Below are 17,751 nucleotides of genomic sequence, written 5' to 3' on the forward strand. Positions count from 1 at the left end.
ATGAAGGACGAGAACCTCTGGTCCCTTGATGTAGAGAAAACCACATCCTCGACTTGGAAAGCGCTGCTGTCGTTGAGGGGCCTAGCAGCTCAGTTCATCAGAGCTAAAATTAGGAATGGTCAGCGGATAAGCTTTTGGTTTGATCACTGGACTCCTTTAGGACCACTCATCCACAGATTTGGTGACTTGGGGCCAAGGGAACTATCTATCTCTATCTCCGCTACCGTCTCTGAAGCTTGTACTCAATCTGGTTGGCTTCTTCGTGGTGCTCGATCCCCAGCAGCAGAGGAGCTACAGACTTATCTCACATCTATCCCGCTTCCTACTCTCTCCCCAAAAGACGATTATTATGCCTGGGAGATTGAAGGAACCGAGCTGAATACTTTCTCTACTCGTAAGACATGGAACGTGGTTCGAAATAGAGAAGAGGAGAAAGACTGGACTCGAAATATCTGGTTCAAGGGTCATGTTCCCCGTCAGGCTTTCACGGCGTGGATAGCTCACCAAGACCGCCTCCCTACCAGGACGAGATTGATAAGTTGGGGTATGAATATATCATCTTCTTGCTGTCTCTGTAACAGGGTGGATGAAACCAGAACACATTTATTCCTGCAATGTAAAATCAATAGGAAATTTGGGTTTTGGTTCTGCGGAGACTTGGGTATTCTCATCGCGCGTTCCACACTTGGATAGCTTTTGCAGAATGGACAGCGTTGAACGACTCTGTAACAAGTAGAACCCTTAAGAGGCTGGTCTCACAAGCTACAATTTCAAGCATCTGGACTGAGAGGAATAAGCGCCTTCATGACTCCGAATCCCGAACTCCAGCAGCTATTTTCAAGGTGATTGATCGCTTCATCAGAGATGTCCTCCTAGGAAAAAGGAAGCTCAAACGCTTTCAACCCCTGATGCAGCTTTGGTTACGATATGAGTAGTAATCTTGATCTTTTTACTGTCAACTTAGCCTTGTTTTTATTTTTTGTTTTGGCTAACTTGACCTAGTTTAAATCCCTTTTGTATAGTTACAAACTCTTCTCATATTTATATGAAATTCACATTTTGGCAAAAAAGTATGGATAGAAAATATTGAGATAGTTAATGTTCTAAAGTGTATTAAGAAATAGTCTTTGTTTGATTAATGCAATAATCAGTCTGTATATAAGATTATTGAGTTATGGTTAACGTCGTGAAGACTCCACTGCTGGTTTTACGCTCAGGTGGTAAGCTCTCCTCAGGGGTTGTGTATTTTACGGCGAATGTTAATAGTTGATAGTTTGAGCAAAGATTATTTCAGATATTACAAGTTTTATTATATGTTACCATTGCATCAAACTAAAGCTAGATGATCGATGTTTTTCTGTCTTTCTTTTGATCACTTTTTGTAGCCTTTTCCTGCGTCTATTCACATTTGAAAGAAAAAAAAACGATGATCTGTCTTATTAGCCCAATATAATTGTCTTTTTGGTAGCAGTTTTCTATTGTATGGGACCACGGATTTGTATCAAACGTCTGTAGAGTGTTTGTGCTATATTTACTCTAATGTAACGTGTATCGTAAACCTAATGATGTGTTAGCTTCTCGATGATACGCTCCTTCCTTGTTTAATTACAAGTCAACAAAACGCAAGTCATAGTTTAGAAAGATCAAAAGCATTAGTTAACGGGCCCAATTAATGCGTTGTTGCGTCAGTAGTAATATAGAAATAGTTAGTATATTAAAAAAAGTATGATGGTTGAGTGACAGAAGTTGTATGATGAGTGTGTAGTCATATTTCAAAGAAAATGTATTGCTCGCGTTTTAAGAATGATATAATTGTCACGTAAGATTGTAAGAACGAGGTTGGTGGGCAATTTTAGAACAAATTCAACGCAAAGTATGATGATATATTACATAGAAGAGATAAAAACGTGCACGAGAAGTCGAAAAGAGCTCTTTAATTTAATGCCTATAAACCTAACCTATGCCATGTCTATTGCGTGACCTGCGATCGGCGACATGCGACCTACGACTGATCGCAGGTCGCAGGTTGCTGTTTGTTTTGATGTCGCGTAACATGTCGCATGTCGCAAGTCGCAGGTTGCTGTTCGTTTTGGTGTCGCGCGACTGATTGCACGACCAGTTGCAGATTCCCATTCAAGTCGCCCGAAAAAATGGCGACTAAAAATTAAGAAAATTTTGATCGCGCGACTAGTCGCAGATCGCAGATCGCAGGTCGCGCGACACGTAAACGAATGTAATCTAATCGCAGGTCACGCGACACGTAAACGAACATGAACCCTTCCTAACCCAATAAAATATAGTTGAGCAAACACTAAATATCTTTATCATATAGCAGAATTTTTCTATTAATGTATTAAGTAATTGTTATTGATAAAGAACCTCGAATATATATATATATATGACTTTTTGAAGATTAACAGCGATTTCGGTATGAACTTTCTCCAACAAATAAAAAGAAAAGTGGGTCTAAAGTTTTAAGCTCCATTCATGCATGTTTTATGGCAGAACGTCTTGGACCGTTGACTGTAAATAATTTTAAGTTGGTCGTTGCCTTATTTACCGTATTGACTCTATAAATAGATAATGGGGTGTTTTTTTGACCCGGTTAACGCCTCTAGTCAACCTATAATCCAAGTCGGAGAGAAACAAAAGAAAGAAAAAACAAACCCATTAACAAATGAAAGAATACATTTCAAAAAGCCCATTATTGCACCACTAATGGGCCCAATAAAAACACTCTAAGTAGCATAGAATTTTTAGGGTTTTGATTTCTTCATTTTAGACCTACCTTCTTCAAGCCGCGGCTAGCAAGATAACCTACTTCTCTTCCCCACACGACGCTTAAGAGTTCGAGGTATTGCTTTCTTCCTTAGATTCTCTCTATTCCCTCGCTTGTTTTTAGCTAATCCTCTGTTCGCCTCTCAGCCATGGCCGCCGCCGTAGAAATCGACGCTGAGATCCAGCAGCAGCTCACCAACGAAGTCAAGCTCTTCAACCGTTGGAGTTTCGACGACGTTTCGGTAATTCCCTCATCGATTCGTTCACTAATTTCACTAATAAGAGTGTGGTTCGTGTCTTGTAATTGTCTTCCACTCTTCAGTTTCTTTCTACTTGTGTTGTGTTCCATCGGTTCTGTTTATTTGCAATTTAGTCCTTTGTTTTTTCTCAAATTTACTTATTGGTCTAATATTATACAATAGTCACATTAGCTCCACTGTGTGAATTACATGTATACCCTGAAGATGAATAATGTATAGTTGCTCTTCTTCTTAGTGTGTCTAATGATTAGGCTAACATTTGTTTTTGTGTATTTCGTGTAATTTGTAGGTCACAGACATTAGTCTTGTTGACTACATTGGTGTTCAGCCTGCGAAACACGCAACCTTCGTCCCCCACACCGCTGGAAGATACTCTGTGAAGAGGTTCAGGAAGGCTCAATGCCCTATCGTCGAGAGGCTCACAAACTCTCTCATGATGCACGGGAGGAACAACGGTAAGAAGCTGATGGCTGTCAGGATCATCAAGCACGCCATGGAGATCATCCATCTCTTGACTGACGCCAACCCTATTCAGGTCATCATCGATGCCATTGTTAACAGGTAAGCGAATCTTGGTACTACTTTCTTGATTACTACTTTGAACAGTATTCTGATCGTGTTTGTTTTATCGGGTGAGGCAGTGGTCCACGTGAAGATGCGACCAGGATTGGATCCGCTGGTGTGGTTAGGAGGCAGGCCGTTGATATCTCTCCCCTGAGACGTGTGAACCAAGCCATCTTCTTGCTCACCACTGGTGCACGTGAAGCTGCATTCAGAAACATCAAGACTATCGCTGAGTGCCTTGCGGATGAGCTCATCAATGCTGCTAAAGGATCTTCCAACAGGTAAATAAAACAAAACTCCCGACATTGTGTCTCTTCGCATTTGTGTTAGCTAATAATAGCATCTTGCCATCTCTCTGCAGCTACGCCATCAAGAAGAAGGATGAGATTGAGAGAGTTGCTAAGGCCAACCGTTAAGGGTTCTTTTTGCATTATATTTCAAAGAGCATTGTGCTGTTTTCGTTAGCTTTGGTTATGTATCAGAAGATTTCTCTTATCTTTTAATGAAGTTTTGACGCTTTAATCGACCTTGTGATCTTTGATCAAACAGTTTCATATTTAATAATCTTTTCATTTATACTCCCTCTGATTCAAATTGTAAGTAAATTTTGTTAAAAGCACCAATAATATTGAAGATGTACTTGTTAAAAAGTATAATTTAATATATATAACCATTTACATGAAAGTCTACATAAATTAATTGGTCATATAATATTGAGATTATTGGCCGAAAATATCATAATGGAGTAGTATTTAGTAAATACCAAAACTATTTATATTTTGAAACAAAAGGAGATGGGGTATATTGCTAATGTAAGAGTTGGTTGGTTACAATGGGCAATATGGCTTCTATCTTCAGGTATTTTTGTTTGCATATTAACCAAAATCAATTATAGTAAATGGAAGCAATAAACAAATTAAGTTTGAATTTCATCACTCTTTCTATTTGCCTTTCTTTTGTTTGTTACATGACAAATGTCATTAATGTCTTGTTGTCCTTGAAACATTGATGTAAATAAACAAATCCACAATGGTTAACAAGAAAGATTTTTTTTGTTCAAAACAAGAAAGATAATGTAAGTAAACTTGCAATGAAGATTGAAGAAGACAAGTGGAGGTCATTAAATGGCTTGATTAGAATGTTGTGGGGAGCTAAAAGGAAGAGTAGAAGAAGTTGGAGGCCTCAGTTGCAAATGGTGGTGATTGTGTTTACCTTCGTAGGTTGTAATGAAAGCTCTTGAATCATCACTCGCTCTCTCCACGCGTTTCCTTGCTCTACAATTCACGCTCGTGCACCTGTAGTAACTTCTCGGATACGCATTCCCTCCAACCGCTTTCTGTCCGTACTTTCTCCACTTGAATCCATCTTCGAGACTGTCCGATTCCCCTGAGCTTTGGGATACTCCAGCTACACTTGATTGCTTCTCGTTCTTCATGCTATTACCAACAAACTCAATGTTAACTGTAGATGCAGAAACTGGTGTTTGAAAACAATCCAAAACCCTAATTACCTTGTCTTGCTTCTGCTTGGATCATCAAGCTCTCTTTCATCACACTGGCTACTTCTGCAACCGGAATCCGAAGTTCCACCACTTGAGTTTGCTGTTCTTGGAACAGCAAACTCGAATGGTGTTATAACACACCCTTCATTCATCTTCTCTTGATTGCTCCAGAGAGGGTTAGGTTCTTCCCCCATTGATCCTTCAGATGGTGTCTGAAACCCTGAAGAGGATGAAGATGAAGCCCGCCGCGGAAGAGGACAAGAGGGTTTAGAGTGATTATGCTCACCTTGATACACAATCTCTGAAACCTGACCTCCCATTGATCTCTCTACTCTCTTCTTAACCGGACATTTGGGGTGTGTGCATTTGTAGTAACCCCTTGGAGAGTCACTTCCTTTGACTTGCTTCTGTCCGTATTTCCTCCAGTTGTATCCGTCCACGTAAGATCTGTCCCCAGTGGATGTCTCTGATTCTTTAAAGGTTGGAACTCTAGGGATTAGGTTAGGACCTGCTCGATGTGTGCCTTGGCTAACACGCTTCCCATACGCTACTGCTTCTCTTTTTATCCAAGTCTGTTGACAATTTCCCGGAAGCTAACAAATAAAGAGTTAAAACCTGAGGTTCTAAAAAGTGTCGTGATCTTGAAGCCTTGAGAAAGCCACTTACCATATTAGCCAACGCAGAGACGGTTGCTTGGGAGACAAGCTTTGCTTTAGGTTTATAAATGACATAATTTTTGCTCTCTGAATCATCACAAGATTTTCCATTGCCACTTCCTTCCACCTGTGATTATCATATAGACTAAAAGTGACAAGAACGCAATGCGGAAGATTCAGAAAGAAGATAACACGACCAGTTAGATGAATCACCCGTGGAGATGAGACAGAAGCTGAAGCTGAAGCTGGCTGTTTAAACCTCTCAGTCTTTGGTCTTATAGAAGCGTCTACAGTCTCGTGACAGTTCGATTGTGGAGAGACGGTAACTGAATCAGTCATAAGCTCAGTGAATGTCCTGACGCTAGAGCATGAAGGCCTTGAAGCCACTGGTTTTACTATTAGCTTTCTTTCACTCTCTTTCACATCCATTATATTATTCCCAAAAATAAGTAATTAACCTGAAAGAAAGCTCCACGGATTAAAAATAATAATAATGATTCAACATCAACTCCATAATACGTGCGTGATCTTGATTTTATATAAAGCTTGAAAAGAGGATGCATAAAATGATAAAATAGCATAAAATGATAAATTTTATGATACCCATACACTTGTGATAAAGACAAAAGAGAGACAAAGAAGATGGTAAAGTAGTACTCACGGTGAGAGAGTTCATGCAAAACCTCAAGTTCTGAAAAGGATTTTAAGGAAAGAAACCCTTTCTAATGAGTTAAGAAGATCCGGTGCTTGTCCGAATCGATCCGGTTTTTGGTTGTGGCTTGTTGGTGTATCCCTCGTATCAGATCAGTTCGCTGAGGCTCGTTGACACTAAAAGGGACACGTGTCAAATTAGGATACGTTGGATGGATCAAGGTCCGTGCTTAAGATGAGCTTGTCTGTAGTGATGAAGAAGGCGATGAAAAGGAAAGAGAGGAGAGGAGACCAATAGTTTCGTTTGAACGTTAGTTGAGTTTAGAAGAAGCTCTTTGAATGTTAGTTGGAAATACGCGGCCAAAGAAAACGATGTCGTTTCCTTATTTTAAGCGCCAGCCAGCAACAAAAAAGGGACTAGTGGTTTGTTGACACGCGCAGAACTGAACCAAAAATGATCGTACCGAAATTAAAACCGGTTAGTTTCGATTTCACCTATCTCACTTTCACTAAGTATGAGGGGGGGAAAAATTCACTGTCACGTTGTTCTTGTCTCAATTCCATCTTATCGAAAAAACATTATTGCCTACTTAATGTGGACTATATGGAATGGAACATTAACAACCTAGACTACACAAAGTATTATAAAATGATCGAATATGTGTTAGCATGCAGAAGCATTTATCAAAGTTAGCAATGGTTAGTTTGCAACAACTATTAGTGTTAGACAGTATTAACGGTCCAGCAAACAGTTTGTTAGGTCAAGAATTGCTAAAACAAAAAGTTAGTTAAGCCTTAATCAATGTTCATAAATACACTTGCCCACAGATACAATTTAATTAGTATTCTTTCCTATTCATAACTATTACCAATTTACTTAAGTTCAAATCTTCAAACTGGAAAAATGGTTTGAACATATTGTTTTATTTGCTTAATTGTTTTTTATACGAAAAATTTAGTTATTATGGTGATAATACGAGCTTATCACATGAGAGAATTGCAATTAGCCGCAAAGCAAATATAATTTGAAATTATTAAAACATATTTCTAGGAGAGACATATTCAAATAAAAAAAAGAAAAATGATTGTAGCTACCTGAAATATAGGTCACCATATGGCTGACCATGCAAAGTAAATTAAGAAATGCACACTCAACTACACGAAGTATATATGGTATGCATGCTAACATCCATGAACTTTATATTGTTATGTACCTAACATCATTAGCTTAATTTAATTAGTCGGAAAGCGTCACGTGGACGTCGGAAATGGTAACGCCGTGTGATTAGCCGTTTGGTTAGTTAAAAGCCGACCCACCCGACCCAAATTAAACTAAAACTCTACCAGTCCAGTTTTAAGAGAGGATTTTTATTTTGCCACAAATGATATATTTTGGCCTAACAAAAACCTAATATCTCTTTTGGTCTCTTCTTTCACGCGACGGAGGGACAAAATCCCATAATCTAAGGTTCCATTCGAAATCGTGAGAGAGCAAGGAATGTGTCGAAATTGTTTATGGTTATTGATCGAAACCAAGTGACGAGTGTGAATCGAGGGTGAAACCGCGTTAAAATGAGATGGAAGCTGATTTCATGGCTCGGATAGGAGGAGACCAAGCACACGAGAAGGCTGAAGTTCAAGATGTTTCTTCTACTGCACGACAACCAACTCAAGTGCTCCGAAGAAGCAGTCATTTGGCTTTATTGTTGTTTGGTTGTTCTTGTTTTAAAATGTTTCAAGTATCGATTATCATGTCTATTTGTGTTTTGAATATTTTAAAATGTTTCAAGTTTCAGGTATTAGGTTCTTTTTTGGATTAACAATGTGTCATGTCTCGGGTTTACTTTTGCTCATTTTGGATGTGTGAACTGGTCTCTATGACTTAACATTCCCTCACATTTGGTTGTATGATCTTCAAAGCTCTCATCTTTATAACATTAAGTGTGCTTTTGGTTGAATATGTATGAAGAAGATATAAGATAAAGAAAGAAACTTCAACTTCATTGTTCAATAAATTACATAAGATCCATAATATCATTCACTAAAACTTGTATCTCATGGAAATTGCTTTTGTTCAACAACTTCACAAATTCATTACAAATGTTCTCTTCTTCTCCATTTCTACAACATGGTTTCTCCACTGCTCCAACTTCATACGAAGGAAATTGACAGTGGCAGTTAGTTCACTTATCCGTTTTTTCTTCTCTCGAATTTCATCTCGTGCTTCAATCAAACCCCTCTTTGGCCAACCATTGACTTCTTCATCAAGCCACTCAAAGTAAGAACAGTGCTTATTTCCTCCTTCCTAATGACACAACAAAACATGTTACAACCCATCCCATTACCTACAACATCCAAATATCATTTGTTCGATCTACACCTTGTACAATTCACACCCAAAGAACCTTCAGCCAGGATTCTTGTATGTCCAAGCCGTGAAAACCTTTGTTGGCAACCGACAAGCACACAATTTGCGACCACCATAAACTATGTTTCTACTGTTTCTTTATGACCCCGATTTTAGATCCATCTATCGAAGAACCAGTCAATCACTCACAATCGAGAAAAACCTAAACATCTCTTTACTGGGTTCAATGAATCTTACATGTTTACCTCTGTCGAATGGTGTCTCTTCACTTCAATATCTTTTGATTTCGGTCTCTGGTTTTCTCCAGCAAAGAGGATGAGGAAGGAAGCAACCGGGTTGGAACATAGTTGTATTTCATTGGGTTGGGTTGGTTTCTTTTTTTTTAATTTGGGTCGGTCTCGGGTTTTAATTTATCAAATGGCTATCGGGTTTTAATTTATCAAATGGCTAATCACACAGTATTGCCTTCTCCGACGTCCACGTGGCACTTTTCGACTAATTAAATTAAGCTAATGATGTTAGCTACGTAACAACATAAAGTTTAGGGATGTTAGCATGCATACCATATACTTCATGTAGTTGAGTGTGCATTTATTTACTTGGAATGATTAGCTATATAGTGGCCGATAGTTCAGGTAGCTGGCAATCATTTTTCCAACAAAAAAACATGAAGAATAAAAAGCGCAGCCGAAATCCAAATGGATCAAGACATAAAATCAGATATGATAATGTCAATGGAGCCATCATTTGTCAATGGTAGCACATAATCCCGTCTGTATTTCAGTTAATTGTAGACCAAACACCAAATGCAGCTTGTGTTGTAAAACCATAATGGTGGTATATACGAGTTTAGCATACGAGATAATTACATTAGCGGCCAAGTAAGTATAATTTAACTTTAAAAAGTGTATTAATCCATCAATAAATCCAGCAGCTTTTTGAATAGCTTCAAACCAACCAAATATGTATGGAGGAATGACAACCGTTAAACCAATATGACAAAAAAAAATTGTTAAAAAAAAGAGGTTAGAAACTAAATAATGAGAGACAATAAAAGAAACACAAATAAATAATGAAAGACCATTAAAGTTGAGTATATGAATAATGCCAAAGAACTCAATTCATTTGGTAGGCGCTTCACTACCTGCGTACACAAAACAAATCAATTATCAAAACAACTTCCAGCCAAAATTCCCACTTAAAACAAGAAAATAAAAATTAAACATGATAGAGAAGAAGAAAGCTAGAGATGCAATAGAATGCAAATGATCTACTGAGTGTAGAAGCTCAAGTGAGTAGACATGTTCCAAAAACTAAGAATTCTAGACGATAGATAAACAATTCTTTAAAGCATGAAAAAATTAGTAAAATATAAAAATCAAATAGAATAAGTAAAGAAAAAACAATGTTGTGTAAAATATGACTATGTAACAATCTAAATGACAAAATTTACGTAATAATTGTCGGAAGAAACGAAAGACGCAAAAACAAAGATGATTCTGATGGCATAGAAAATAATTGGTTGTTTTATTGACATGAATGTACAAAGAAAGCACTAATGACTTCAGTACCAAAGTACCAAACAGTCAAGACAAGTACCACTAAACCAAACCAAATCAAACCAAAATCAAACTAAATCAAGTAAGTACTAATAATTTTCCGGATAGTTTTCACTATCCATTACAAGAATTTGATTGTCAAACCATACTGTATTATCTGAACTGATTTGAATTTGAACATGTTTAACTTGAAAATCTATACAAATTTAAGTATCAAAAAAATTATTTGAAATATTAATAAATATTACTCAATTCATGTTTATAACACTTAATTTTGATTAAGATAATTGGGTATATATAAAAAGTGAGATTCGTTTTTGACACCAAAACCATCTCCAATGTTTTTTGCTATTTTCTTTCTAAAATAGAAGAACTATACAATAGAGATGAGATATGTTCCAATGTATCACTCTATAAGAGCAATTTCTAAATATATAGTAAAAATAGAAGAATACTATCGTTTCCTCTATAATAGCAATAAAGAAATAAAAATGGGGTTGACCAATTTTACCTCTAAATGTTATTATAAAAATAAAAATAACAATGGGTTGGAAATGCTCTAAGCTTAGATTACGTATTTCCGGAGACAAAATCTTTGAACCAAAAAATATCTAAACTAAGACCAAATAAAACTGAATAACTAATTCTAGTTAATTCCGACCAATTATGAAGCATCAGCAAAAAAAACAAAAACAACACCTATCAGACACAACTCAATTCATGTTTATTTTGATATCTGATGTAATACTTAAAAACAACTGAATTTATAATATTGTCAACAGCTTTGAATAAATTTTAAATATAGCTAAAACTATTATTTAAATCCGAAATATTATTCATCAAACCCGATCTGAATAGATTTTAAACATAGCTAAAAATAATGTTTGGAATCCGAAATATTATTCATGGAACCGGAACCGAATATATAGAAGATCCATATAACTAAATCCAATTTCAACCGGAATGGGTATGTTGAAGCGACGCATGGAACTAGAGATGACAATTGGTCACTCCCGTCCCGTCCCGTCCCAAACCGCAGCGGGTTCGTCTTCGAGCGGGTCACAGCGGGTCAGTCCCGCGCGGGCTGCGGTCCTTAGAATGGCTGCCCAACCCCGTACGGCAAAACATGTAGGCCTTCGCGGGTTGGCCCGCGCAGAGGATTACAAACATGCATATGGCGCATCAGTACGCTTCAGCTGCTTCATGGCGCATCAGTACAGTTCAGTATATGAGTCTAGTCGAGGATTGAACATGATCATGCAATAAACGTGTTTAGTTGAACATACACGTTCACAATTTCAAACAATTAACTAAGCTAACCGAGACCGAAACATAATACATTCACATAACATCAAACTAAGCTAAACATCAAACATCACAAGCAGTACAACTATATCAGAGACAAAACAAACAACTAAAGAGGAGAACTGGAGAAGAAGACGATCATGCATGCATCTAAGGAGAAGCTCCAGTGGTGGATCTTAGAAGAACATAAGCTCCGGCGGTGGATCTAATAAGAATAGAAGCTCCGGTGATGGATCAAAGCAGTCTTCCAGAAGAAGAAGAGAACCCACCTGAAATAATGAGTTAGAGTTTTAGACCTGAAAACATATAAAGCGACAACAAACCAAAATTGATTTTTTTACTTGTGACATGCATGCAGTCACCGTCGCTGAAAAACCCATTGTCGGAGCTGGATCTTCGTCTTCAATGGAAAGTGAGTTTGCATACTTTTCCCGGTGGCTTACAGAAGTTCTACTGTTGGAGATAGAAGACTCATGGGACACCGGAAGCATCATCGACCCTCAAATCACTGTCACCGGAACTCCATAGGTCATCGGCGAACATCTAAGGCTGAATTGCCTTCTCTCTCTCTCTCTCTCTCTCTCTCTCTCTCTCTCTCTCTCTCTCTCTCTCTCTCTCTCTCTCTCTCTCTCTCATTTTTTCATGTGAAGACGGAAATGAAGATTATAGTTGCGGGTCTTCAATATTCCGCAAGTCAACCTGTGGTCCATCCCGCATTCGGCCCGATCTCGCACAGTCCCATCCCGCGAGGCCCGTTTTTTTACGGACCTACTAAAACTTGTCCCAATCCCGCCCTGCAACAGGCCTTTACGGGAAAGGCCCGCGGTCCAGCTCCTACATCGCCATTCCTATATGGAACCAACATTCGCCGTTACCAAACCGAGCTGACGTGGCGTTTATTTTCTCTTTCAAATCTGCCACGTGTAATAGACAACCTCCACGAGATTCACCAACGGTTTGAGTTACATTAGGATTTTTTATTCAGCTTTCCCCGGAGCAGCAGCAACCAACAATGGCGGTTTCTCTCTCCTCGTCGTCGACGATCACTCCCATAACACTCCAGCCGAAGCTGAAACCGATTCATGCCATAGGGACAGTAAACTTCGGTTATTCGATCAATTCTCACGGTATCTCTCTCCGGCGTAGCGCCGTGGTCGTGTCGGCCATTACCGGCGCTTCAGGTAAAGCTTAAACACCTTCTCTTCTGTTCTGTTTTGGAGATTCCAGATGTCTGACAAGATTGTATCGAATTCTCCGACAGGAACTGAAACTGCCGATTTGCTGGAGACGGTGAAAGTCTCGGACTTGAGAGGAAACGAGATTCCGATCTCTGATTTATGGAAGGATAGGAAAGCCGTTGTTGCGTTCGCTCGTCATTTCGGGTGATTAAATATCTTTTCAGACAAGCTTCGAATGAGTCTGGTTACTATGTGTAAGAAGAAGTATCAAAAAGCTTTTGTCATGTTTTTCAGATGCGTGCTTTGTCGGAAACGAGCAGCTTATCTTGCGGAAAAGAAGGTAATGTTTACACCGTGTCATCCATTGGTCACTGAGTGATATATTTTACTCTTCTTTTTTTTTTTGTTAGGATGTGATGGATGCATCTGGTGTTACGCTTGTTCTCATCGGACCTGGAAGTATCGATCAGGTAATGTCACACACACACACTTATTGTAACCATTTAGATGTTACAGATTTGTCATGATGTAAACTCATCTATGCAGGCCAAAACTTTTGTGGAACAGACGAAATTTGAAGGAGGTATGCTGTGTTATTTTTTTCTTTGCGATCTCATTCTAATCTATAAACAAGTTTTTTTTCTTTCCCTCAGAGGTGTATGCTGATCCTAACCATGCATCTTACGAGGCGCTTAAGTTTGCTTCAGGGGTTTCGGTGACATTTACACCCAAAGTAGAGTGACTTCTCTCCTTAACTAGGTTTACCAAAACGTTACATGTCTTTTGTGTGTCTCAGTGACTTTATGTGGTGTTATTGTTGTTATTATAGGCTGCTATGAAGATAATAGAGTCTTACATGGAAGGATACCGCCAAGACTGGAAACTCTCGTTTATGAAAGATACTGTTGAAAGAGGCGGCTGGTAAGTTAAAAAAGAGTGTCTGAATCATTCCTTCATGTTTCCTTACTAATAATGTGTTTGAACGTTGGTCCTGGACCTCGGTGCAGGCAACAAGGTGGAATCTTAGTTGCTGGTCCTGGGAAAGATAACATCTCTTACATCCGCAAGGTACTCTTGTCTCTCTTCTTCGTGTTATACTCATGTGATTAGAGAGGTAGTAAAGAATCACAACTTTGTATTCAAGAATTTGTTTGTTGGGAACCATTTCAGGACAAAGAAGCTGGAGATGACCCGCCTGTTGAAGAGATCCTAAAAGCGTGTTGCGCTTAAAAGGAATCACAAGCAAATCATAAAAAGACATCATTGTTCTTAATAGTAGAGTCAGTCTCTCCTCTCCTCCACAATGAATGAAAATTCCAACTCATTCGTTCATAGGGGACATAAACTTGATAATACTTCGTTCAATAAAACGTGATCTTTTTGTGTGTTTGTAAGATACAAACCTTAAACAGATGTAGTGTATATATCTCTCATTGTCGTTGATCAAGAGCTTAAACCGAGAAGGTAATAACACAAAGCAAGCTGATGTTCTCTCTAGAATGATTAATAAAACGGGCCAAGGAAGCAAGAAAGAGAAGAAACAGAACACAGTCTCTCTATAGAAAACTTAAAGAGGTGAATCTGTATCGTTTTCTGATTGTTTTTTTAACCACCGTAAAAAAAAATTCCTAGTTGAAAGATGATTTGATGAGGATTTTCACTTTTTTTGCTGGAGCAAGTTGAGGGGAAGATCTGTGCTGGAACAAGAGTTACAACTTTCATTGGCTTGTAGTTAAAATATCTGATCTTCTCTATAGATTTTTGTTTTGCCTTTTGGTATGAGACGTGCCATCTCCACTGTCCTCAGATCTCATCTCGCCCATCACTTCACTTCATATTATGACAAGTAGTTAGTGGGGACCACCGTCCAATGAAACCATAAGCAAACACAACCAACTAAAAGCACATAATCACAAAATATTTGGAAAATTATGAAAAAAAAAAACTAAATTAGAAAAGCAAATTAAATAAGACCAACATAATTCTTCATAATAAACACTTTCGACACTAATTTATTATTTTGTTACAAATTAGAAAAATATTTCATAAATGATTTTACAACCAAGATATGTTTTATGGTCAATCCTAATTTTATTTGCTACACACTGAATTACGTTATGATTTTCTAAGTTTTTATGGTTCTATTTATCTTATATTCAAAATATTATATAAGTTTTTTTTATTAATTAGTATAATTATTAACAAATTATTTTTTAGGAATTAGAAACTCAAATTTCGAATTTCATAATGTAAAGTATTAATAAACTCTTAGTTAAATTGGTGCATTAAGAGAGTTTTTACATAATTAGTTTTTAATTATACTTTTTAAAAACAGTTACAGGTTAAATTTGAAAACAAAAATCATATAAGATAATTTGTGCAAAGCGCAAAAGATTTCATTTCGCGGATAAATATCAAACACTCTGCATCCATCCCCAAAGCCAAAAACCTTATCTCTTCTCCTCTCATTCACCATGGCAGCTTCAGCTTCAGCTTCCTTTCTCGCTCTCTCCACCTTCAACCCTAACTCCCTTCCTTTCTCCGTCTCCCGACCCTCCTCCCTCTTACCTCCTTCCGTCTCCTTCAAACTCAACTCCCTCTCCATCTTCTCTTCCTCCTCCGCCAAATGCACCTCTCCCGCCTCTCGCTTCCTCCGTAACGTCGCCGTCACGGAAGACTTCTCTGTCGAAGAAGAAGACGGCAGTTTCGCCGACGACGCACCGCCGCCGCCGCAGGAGCAGTCCTTCTCTGCTGACCTCAAACTCTTCGTCGGTAACCTTCCGTTTAACGTCGACAGTGCTCAGCTCGCTCAACTGTTCGAGAGCGCAGGGAAAGTTGAGATGGTTGAGGTATGAAGATACAATCCGACAATAGATAAAAAGATTGATACTCTGTGTTGTTTAAGTTGTGATTCATCGTTTTTACTTTTGTCTTTGTTAGGTAATCTATGACAAGGTGACAGGAAGAAGCAGAGGTTTTGGGTTCGTGACTATGTCTTCTGTCTCTGAAGTTGAGGCAGCTGCTCAGCAGTTCAATGGCTATGTAAGAATACATATCTCTCTAGCTTAGTCGTAGCTTTAGTTATTTGGTATGAAACTATGATGTGTCTGAGGAGATGATGTATACTTTCTTGTTGGTATGCATTTGTGTTTTTGTGTATTTGTATTCATTTCCACGTCATTATGTGGAGGCTTAGTGTGTTATGTTATGTAATATGCTAGTAATAATCTGCATATTATGTCTTGGAAATTAAAAAAAAAAATTCTTAGATTAATGAAAAATCTTCAAACCTCTTCGATATAAAATGTGAAACCTTTTGTGTGGTTGATTTTTTTTTTATTGCAGGAGTTGGATGGTAGACAATTGAGAGTTAACGCAGGTCCTCCACCACCAAAGAGGGAAGACTCCTTCTCCAGAGGACCAAGAAGCAGCTTTGGAGGTTCTGGATATGGTGGAGGTGGCGGTGGTGGTGGTGGTTCAGGAAACCGTGTTTACGTGGGTAATCTCTCGTGGGGAGTCGATGACATGGCTCTGGAGAGTTTGTTTGGGGAGCAAGGAAAGGTTGTTGAGGCTAGAGTTATTTACGACAGGGACAGTGGTCGATCCAAGGGTTTTGGGTTTGTCACTTACAACTCTGCTCAAGAGGTCCAAAATGCAATCCAAACCTTGAATGGTGCTGTAAGTATCTTTCCCGCTCTGTCTCTTGCTAACATATACACTTTACAATGTGATCAAGAAAACAGCTATTGATATGTTTTTTTACGGTGGTGTTATAGGATTTGGATGGGAGACAGATTAGAGTGTCGGAAGCTGAGGCTAGGCCTCCTAGGCGCTAGTTTTGAACACCCCAAACGATGGCTTCCTATTCTCTAAAACGCGTATTCTTAGAGGGTATGACTTAACCATTGTTACTTATAGATTGCATTAACGACTTCATGACTGACTTATTGAAGTAATCGAAATCTAACAGGCGCTTCGAAGCATATAGAGTTTTGTGAGAGGATGGCAGTTTCGGACCCGTTCTTCACCTATGTTTGTTATGCAATGGATGCACGAATGGTTTTTTTTATTAGAAACATATAAGTAAAGATTATAAGTGAAGACCATGTTCTTGTCTGCCTGAATGCTGCCATTGACTGCTTCGCTGTGGTTTGATTCAAGTTTTATCTCTATTCATGTTGCTTCTCTATTTAACAGTCTAGTTTGTTTTATCTTCTGCGTTTATGAATATGAACACATTTGGAAAAGAAACCGCCGAAACACTAAAATCACGCAATATGACCGAACCAATACATTATTACGATGTAGAGTGAACAAATTGACTTGAGCGTTTGTGGGTTTGGTGGTTCCTTGCTTTGAGACGTACAAGCCAAGTCAATCAACAGATTCAATGCATAGCTCCCCAGCCGGCGTTAATTCCTTGAGGTGGGTTCTTACAAAGCCCAACTCTTTGAATGTTATGGACCCAATCTTAAAAGCATTTGGTCCAATTAGCTCTAGTGGTCGTACACAAAATGTTAGTTCAACTGCTACACGTTGGCTAATTCCATCTATTATATGGAAGTTGGAATACCAAGCTCTCAAAGTCTCCTTTCCTTCAAAAAAAATTGAATGCTTAATTTTTTTTTTGAATGCTTAATTTAGTAATGGAACAAAGAGATTAACCAGATAAGTGAATGCTTAAGACCGTTTTACTGCTTCAGTTTCAAGCATAACCAAATACTCACGGTATATGCCATTCAATCTGGTTTTGAAAGTGGATAAATTTCCACATCGAAAATTTCCGTGGGAAAAAATAATATATAAGAGATTTGAACTAATTAACTTACCATCAATTAGTTTAACTAAGGACATTGCTTCCGCGCAAGCGCGGGGTTGTACATATATTTTTTTTTCATCTCAATATTTGTTAGGGTTATTGTAGCTGTGAA

At 38.3% G+C, this 17,751-nt stretch overlaps 5 protein-coding genes across 5 annotated transcripts; 4 read left to right on the plus strand and 1 right to left on the minus strand.

Annotated features, from left to right (window-relative positions):
* LOC106392599 lies at positions 1-693 on the plus strand. Its single transcript, XM_013833407.2, has one exon. It carries the CDS (start codon positions 1-3, stop codon positions 691-693), a length of 693 nt encoding a protein of 230 aa, XP_013688861.2.
* A 2,021-nt stretch (positions 694-2,714) lies between these two features.
* Positions 2,715-4,180, plus strand: LOC106390138 (40S ribosomal protein S5-1). The gene is made up of 5 exons (XM_013830534.3): positions 2,715-2,854; positions 2,926-3,020; positions 3,328-3,599; positions 3,680-3,883; positions 3,964-4,180. Exons 2-5 carry the CDS (start codon positions 2,928-2,930, stop codon positions 4,016-4,018), a joined length of 624 nt encoding a protein of 207 aa, XP_013685988.2. The 5' UTR covers positions 2,715-2,854; positions 2,926-2,927; the 3' UTR covers positions 4,019-4,180.
* A 233-nt stretch (positions 4,181-4,413) lies between these two features.
* LOC106395462 (WRKY transcription factor 44) lies at positions 4,414-6,824 on the minus strand. The gene is made up of 5 exons (XM_048754586.1): positions 6,421-6,824; positions 5,973-6,217; positions 5,770-5,886; positions 5,113-5,696; positions 4,414-5,038 (listed from the first exon to the last, which is right to left on the minus strand). Exons 2-5 carry the CDS (start codon positions 6,186-6,188, stop codon positions 4,723-4,725), a joined length of 1,233 nt encoding a protein of 410 aa, XP_048610543.1. The 5' UTR covers positions 6,189-6,217; positions 6,421-6,824; the 3' UTR covers positions 4,414-4,722.
* A 5,699-nt stretch (positions 6,825-12,523) lies between these two features.
* On the plus strand, positions 12,524-14,210 carry LOC106396638 (thioredoxin-like protein AAED1, chloroplastic). The gene is made up of 9 exons (XM_013837088.3): positions 12,524-12,823; positions 12,904-13,024; positions 13,115-13,160; positions 13,231-13,290; positions 13,367-13,403; positions 13,474-13,553; positions 13,650-13,741; positions 13,828-13,888; positions 13,991-14,210. Exons 1-9 carry the CDS (start codon positions 12,655-12,657, stop codon positions 14,048-14,050), a joined length of 726 nt encoding a protein of 241 aa, XP_013692542.2. The 5' UTR covers positions 12,524-12,654; the 3' UTR covers positions 14,051-14,210.
* Positions 14,211-15,152: 942 nt separating this feature from the next.
* LOC106396414 (RNA-binding protein CP29B, chloroplastic-like) lies at positions 15,153-17,009 on the plus strand. Its single transcript, XM_013836798.3, has 5 exons — positions 15,153-15,669; positions 15,761-15,862; positions 16,166-16,498; positions 16,597-16,711; positions 16,791-17,009. Exons 1-4 carry the CDS (start codon positions 15,295-15,297, stop codon positions 16,654-16,656), a joined length of 870 nt encoding a protein of 289 aa, XP_013692252.2. The 5' UTR covers positions 15,153-15,294; the 3' UTR covers positions 16,657-16,711; positions 16,791-17,009.
* Positions 17,010-17,751: the final 742 nt, after the last annotated feature.

The sequence above is a fragment of the Brassica napus genome, chromosome C4 (assembly GCF_020379485.1).
Source record: "Brassica napus cultivar Da-Ae chromosome C4, Da-Ae, whole genome shotgun sequence".
Taxonomy (NCBI): Eukaryota; Viridiplantae; Streptophyta; class Magnoliopsida; order Brassicales; family Brassicaceae; genus Brassica; species Brassica napus.

What these genes read in the sequence shown, in the direction of transcription:
- LOC106392599 (XM_013833407.2), top strand. Translation starts at nt 1, where the DNA reads ATGAAGGACGAGAACCTCTGGTCCCTTGATGTAGAGAAAACCACATCC.
- LOC106390138 (XM_013830534.3), top strand. Translation starts at nt 2,928, where the DNA reads ATGGCCGCCGCCGTAGAAATCGACGCTGAGATCCAGCAGCAGCTCACC. An exon ending in ATCGATGCCATTGTTAACAG is followed by an intron (nt 3,600 to 3,679) that starts GTAAGCGAATCT and finishes CGGGTGAGGCAG; the next exon opens with TGGTCCACGTGAAGATGCGA. An exon ending in GCTAAAGGATCTTCCAACAG is followed by an intron (nt 3,884 to 3,963) that starts GTAAATAAAACA and finishes ATCTCTCTGCAG; the next exon opens with CTACGCCATCAAGAAGAAGG.
- LOC106395462 (XM_048754586.1), bottom strand. Translation starts at nt 6,188, where the DNA reads ATGGATGTGAAAGAGAGTGAAAGAAAGCTAATAGTAAAACCAGTGGCT. An exon ending in TCTCTGCGTTGGCTAATATG is followed by an intron (nt 5,697 to 5,769) that starts GTAAGTGGCTTT and finishes TTTATTTGTTAG; the next exon opens with CTTCCGGGAAATTGTCAACA. An exon ending in CCAAGCAGAAGCAAGACAAG is followed by an intron (nt 5,039 to 5,112) that starts GTAATTAGGGTT and finishes TGTTGGTAATAG; the next exon opens with CATGAAGAACGAGAAGCAAT.
- LOC106396638 (XM_013837088.3), top strand. Translation starts at nt 12,655, where the DNA reads ATGGCGGTTTCTCTCTCCTCGTCGTCGACGATCACTCCCATAACACTC. An exon ending in GCGTTCGCTCGTCATTTCGG is followed by an intron (nt 13,025 to 13,114) that starts GTGATTAAATAT and finishes CATGTTTTTCAG; the next exon opens with ATGCGTGCTTTGTCGGAAAC. An exon ending in CTTATCTTGCGGAAAAGAAG is followed by an intron (nt 13,161 to 13,230) that starts GTAATGTTTACA and finishes TTTTTTTGTTAG; the next exon opens with GATGTGATGGATGCATCTGG.
- LOC106396414 (XM_013836798.3), top strand. Translation starts at nt 15,295, where the DNA reads ATGGCAGCTTCAGCTTCAGCTTCCTTTCTCGCTCTCTCCACCTTCAAC. An exon ending in GGAAAGTTGAGATGGTTGAG is followed by an intron (nt 15,670 to 15,760) that starts GTATGAAGATAC and finishes TGTCTTTGTTAG; the next exon opens with GTAATCTATGACAAGGTGAC. An exon ending in TCCAAACCTTGAATGGTGCT is followed by an intron (nt 16,499 to 16,596) that starts GTAAGTATCTTT and finishes GTGGTGTTATAG; the next exon opens with GATTTGGATGGGAGACAGAT.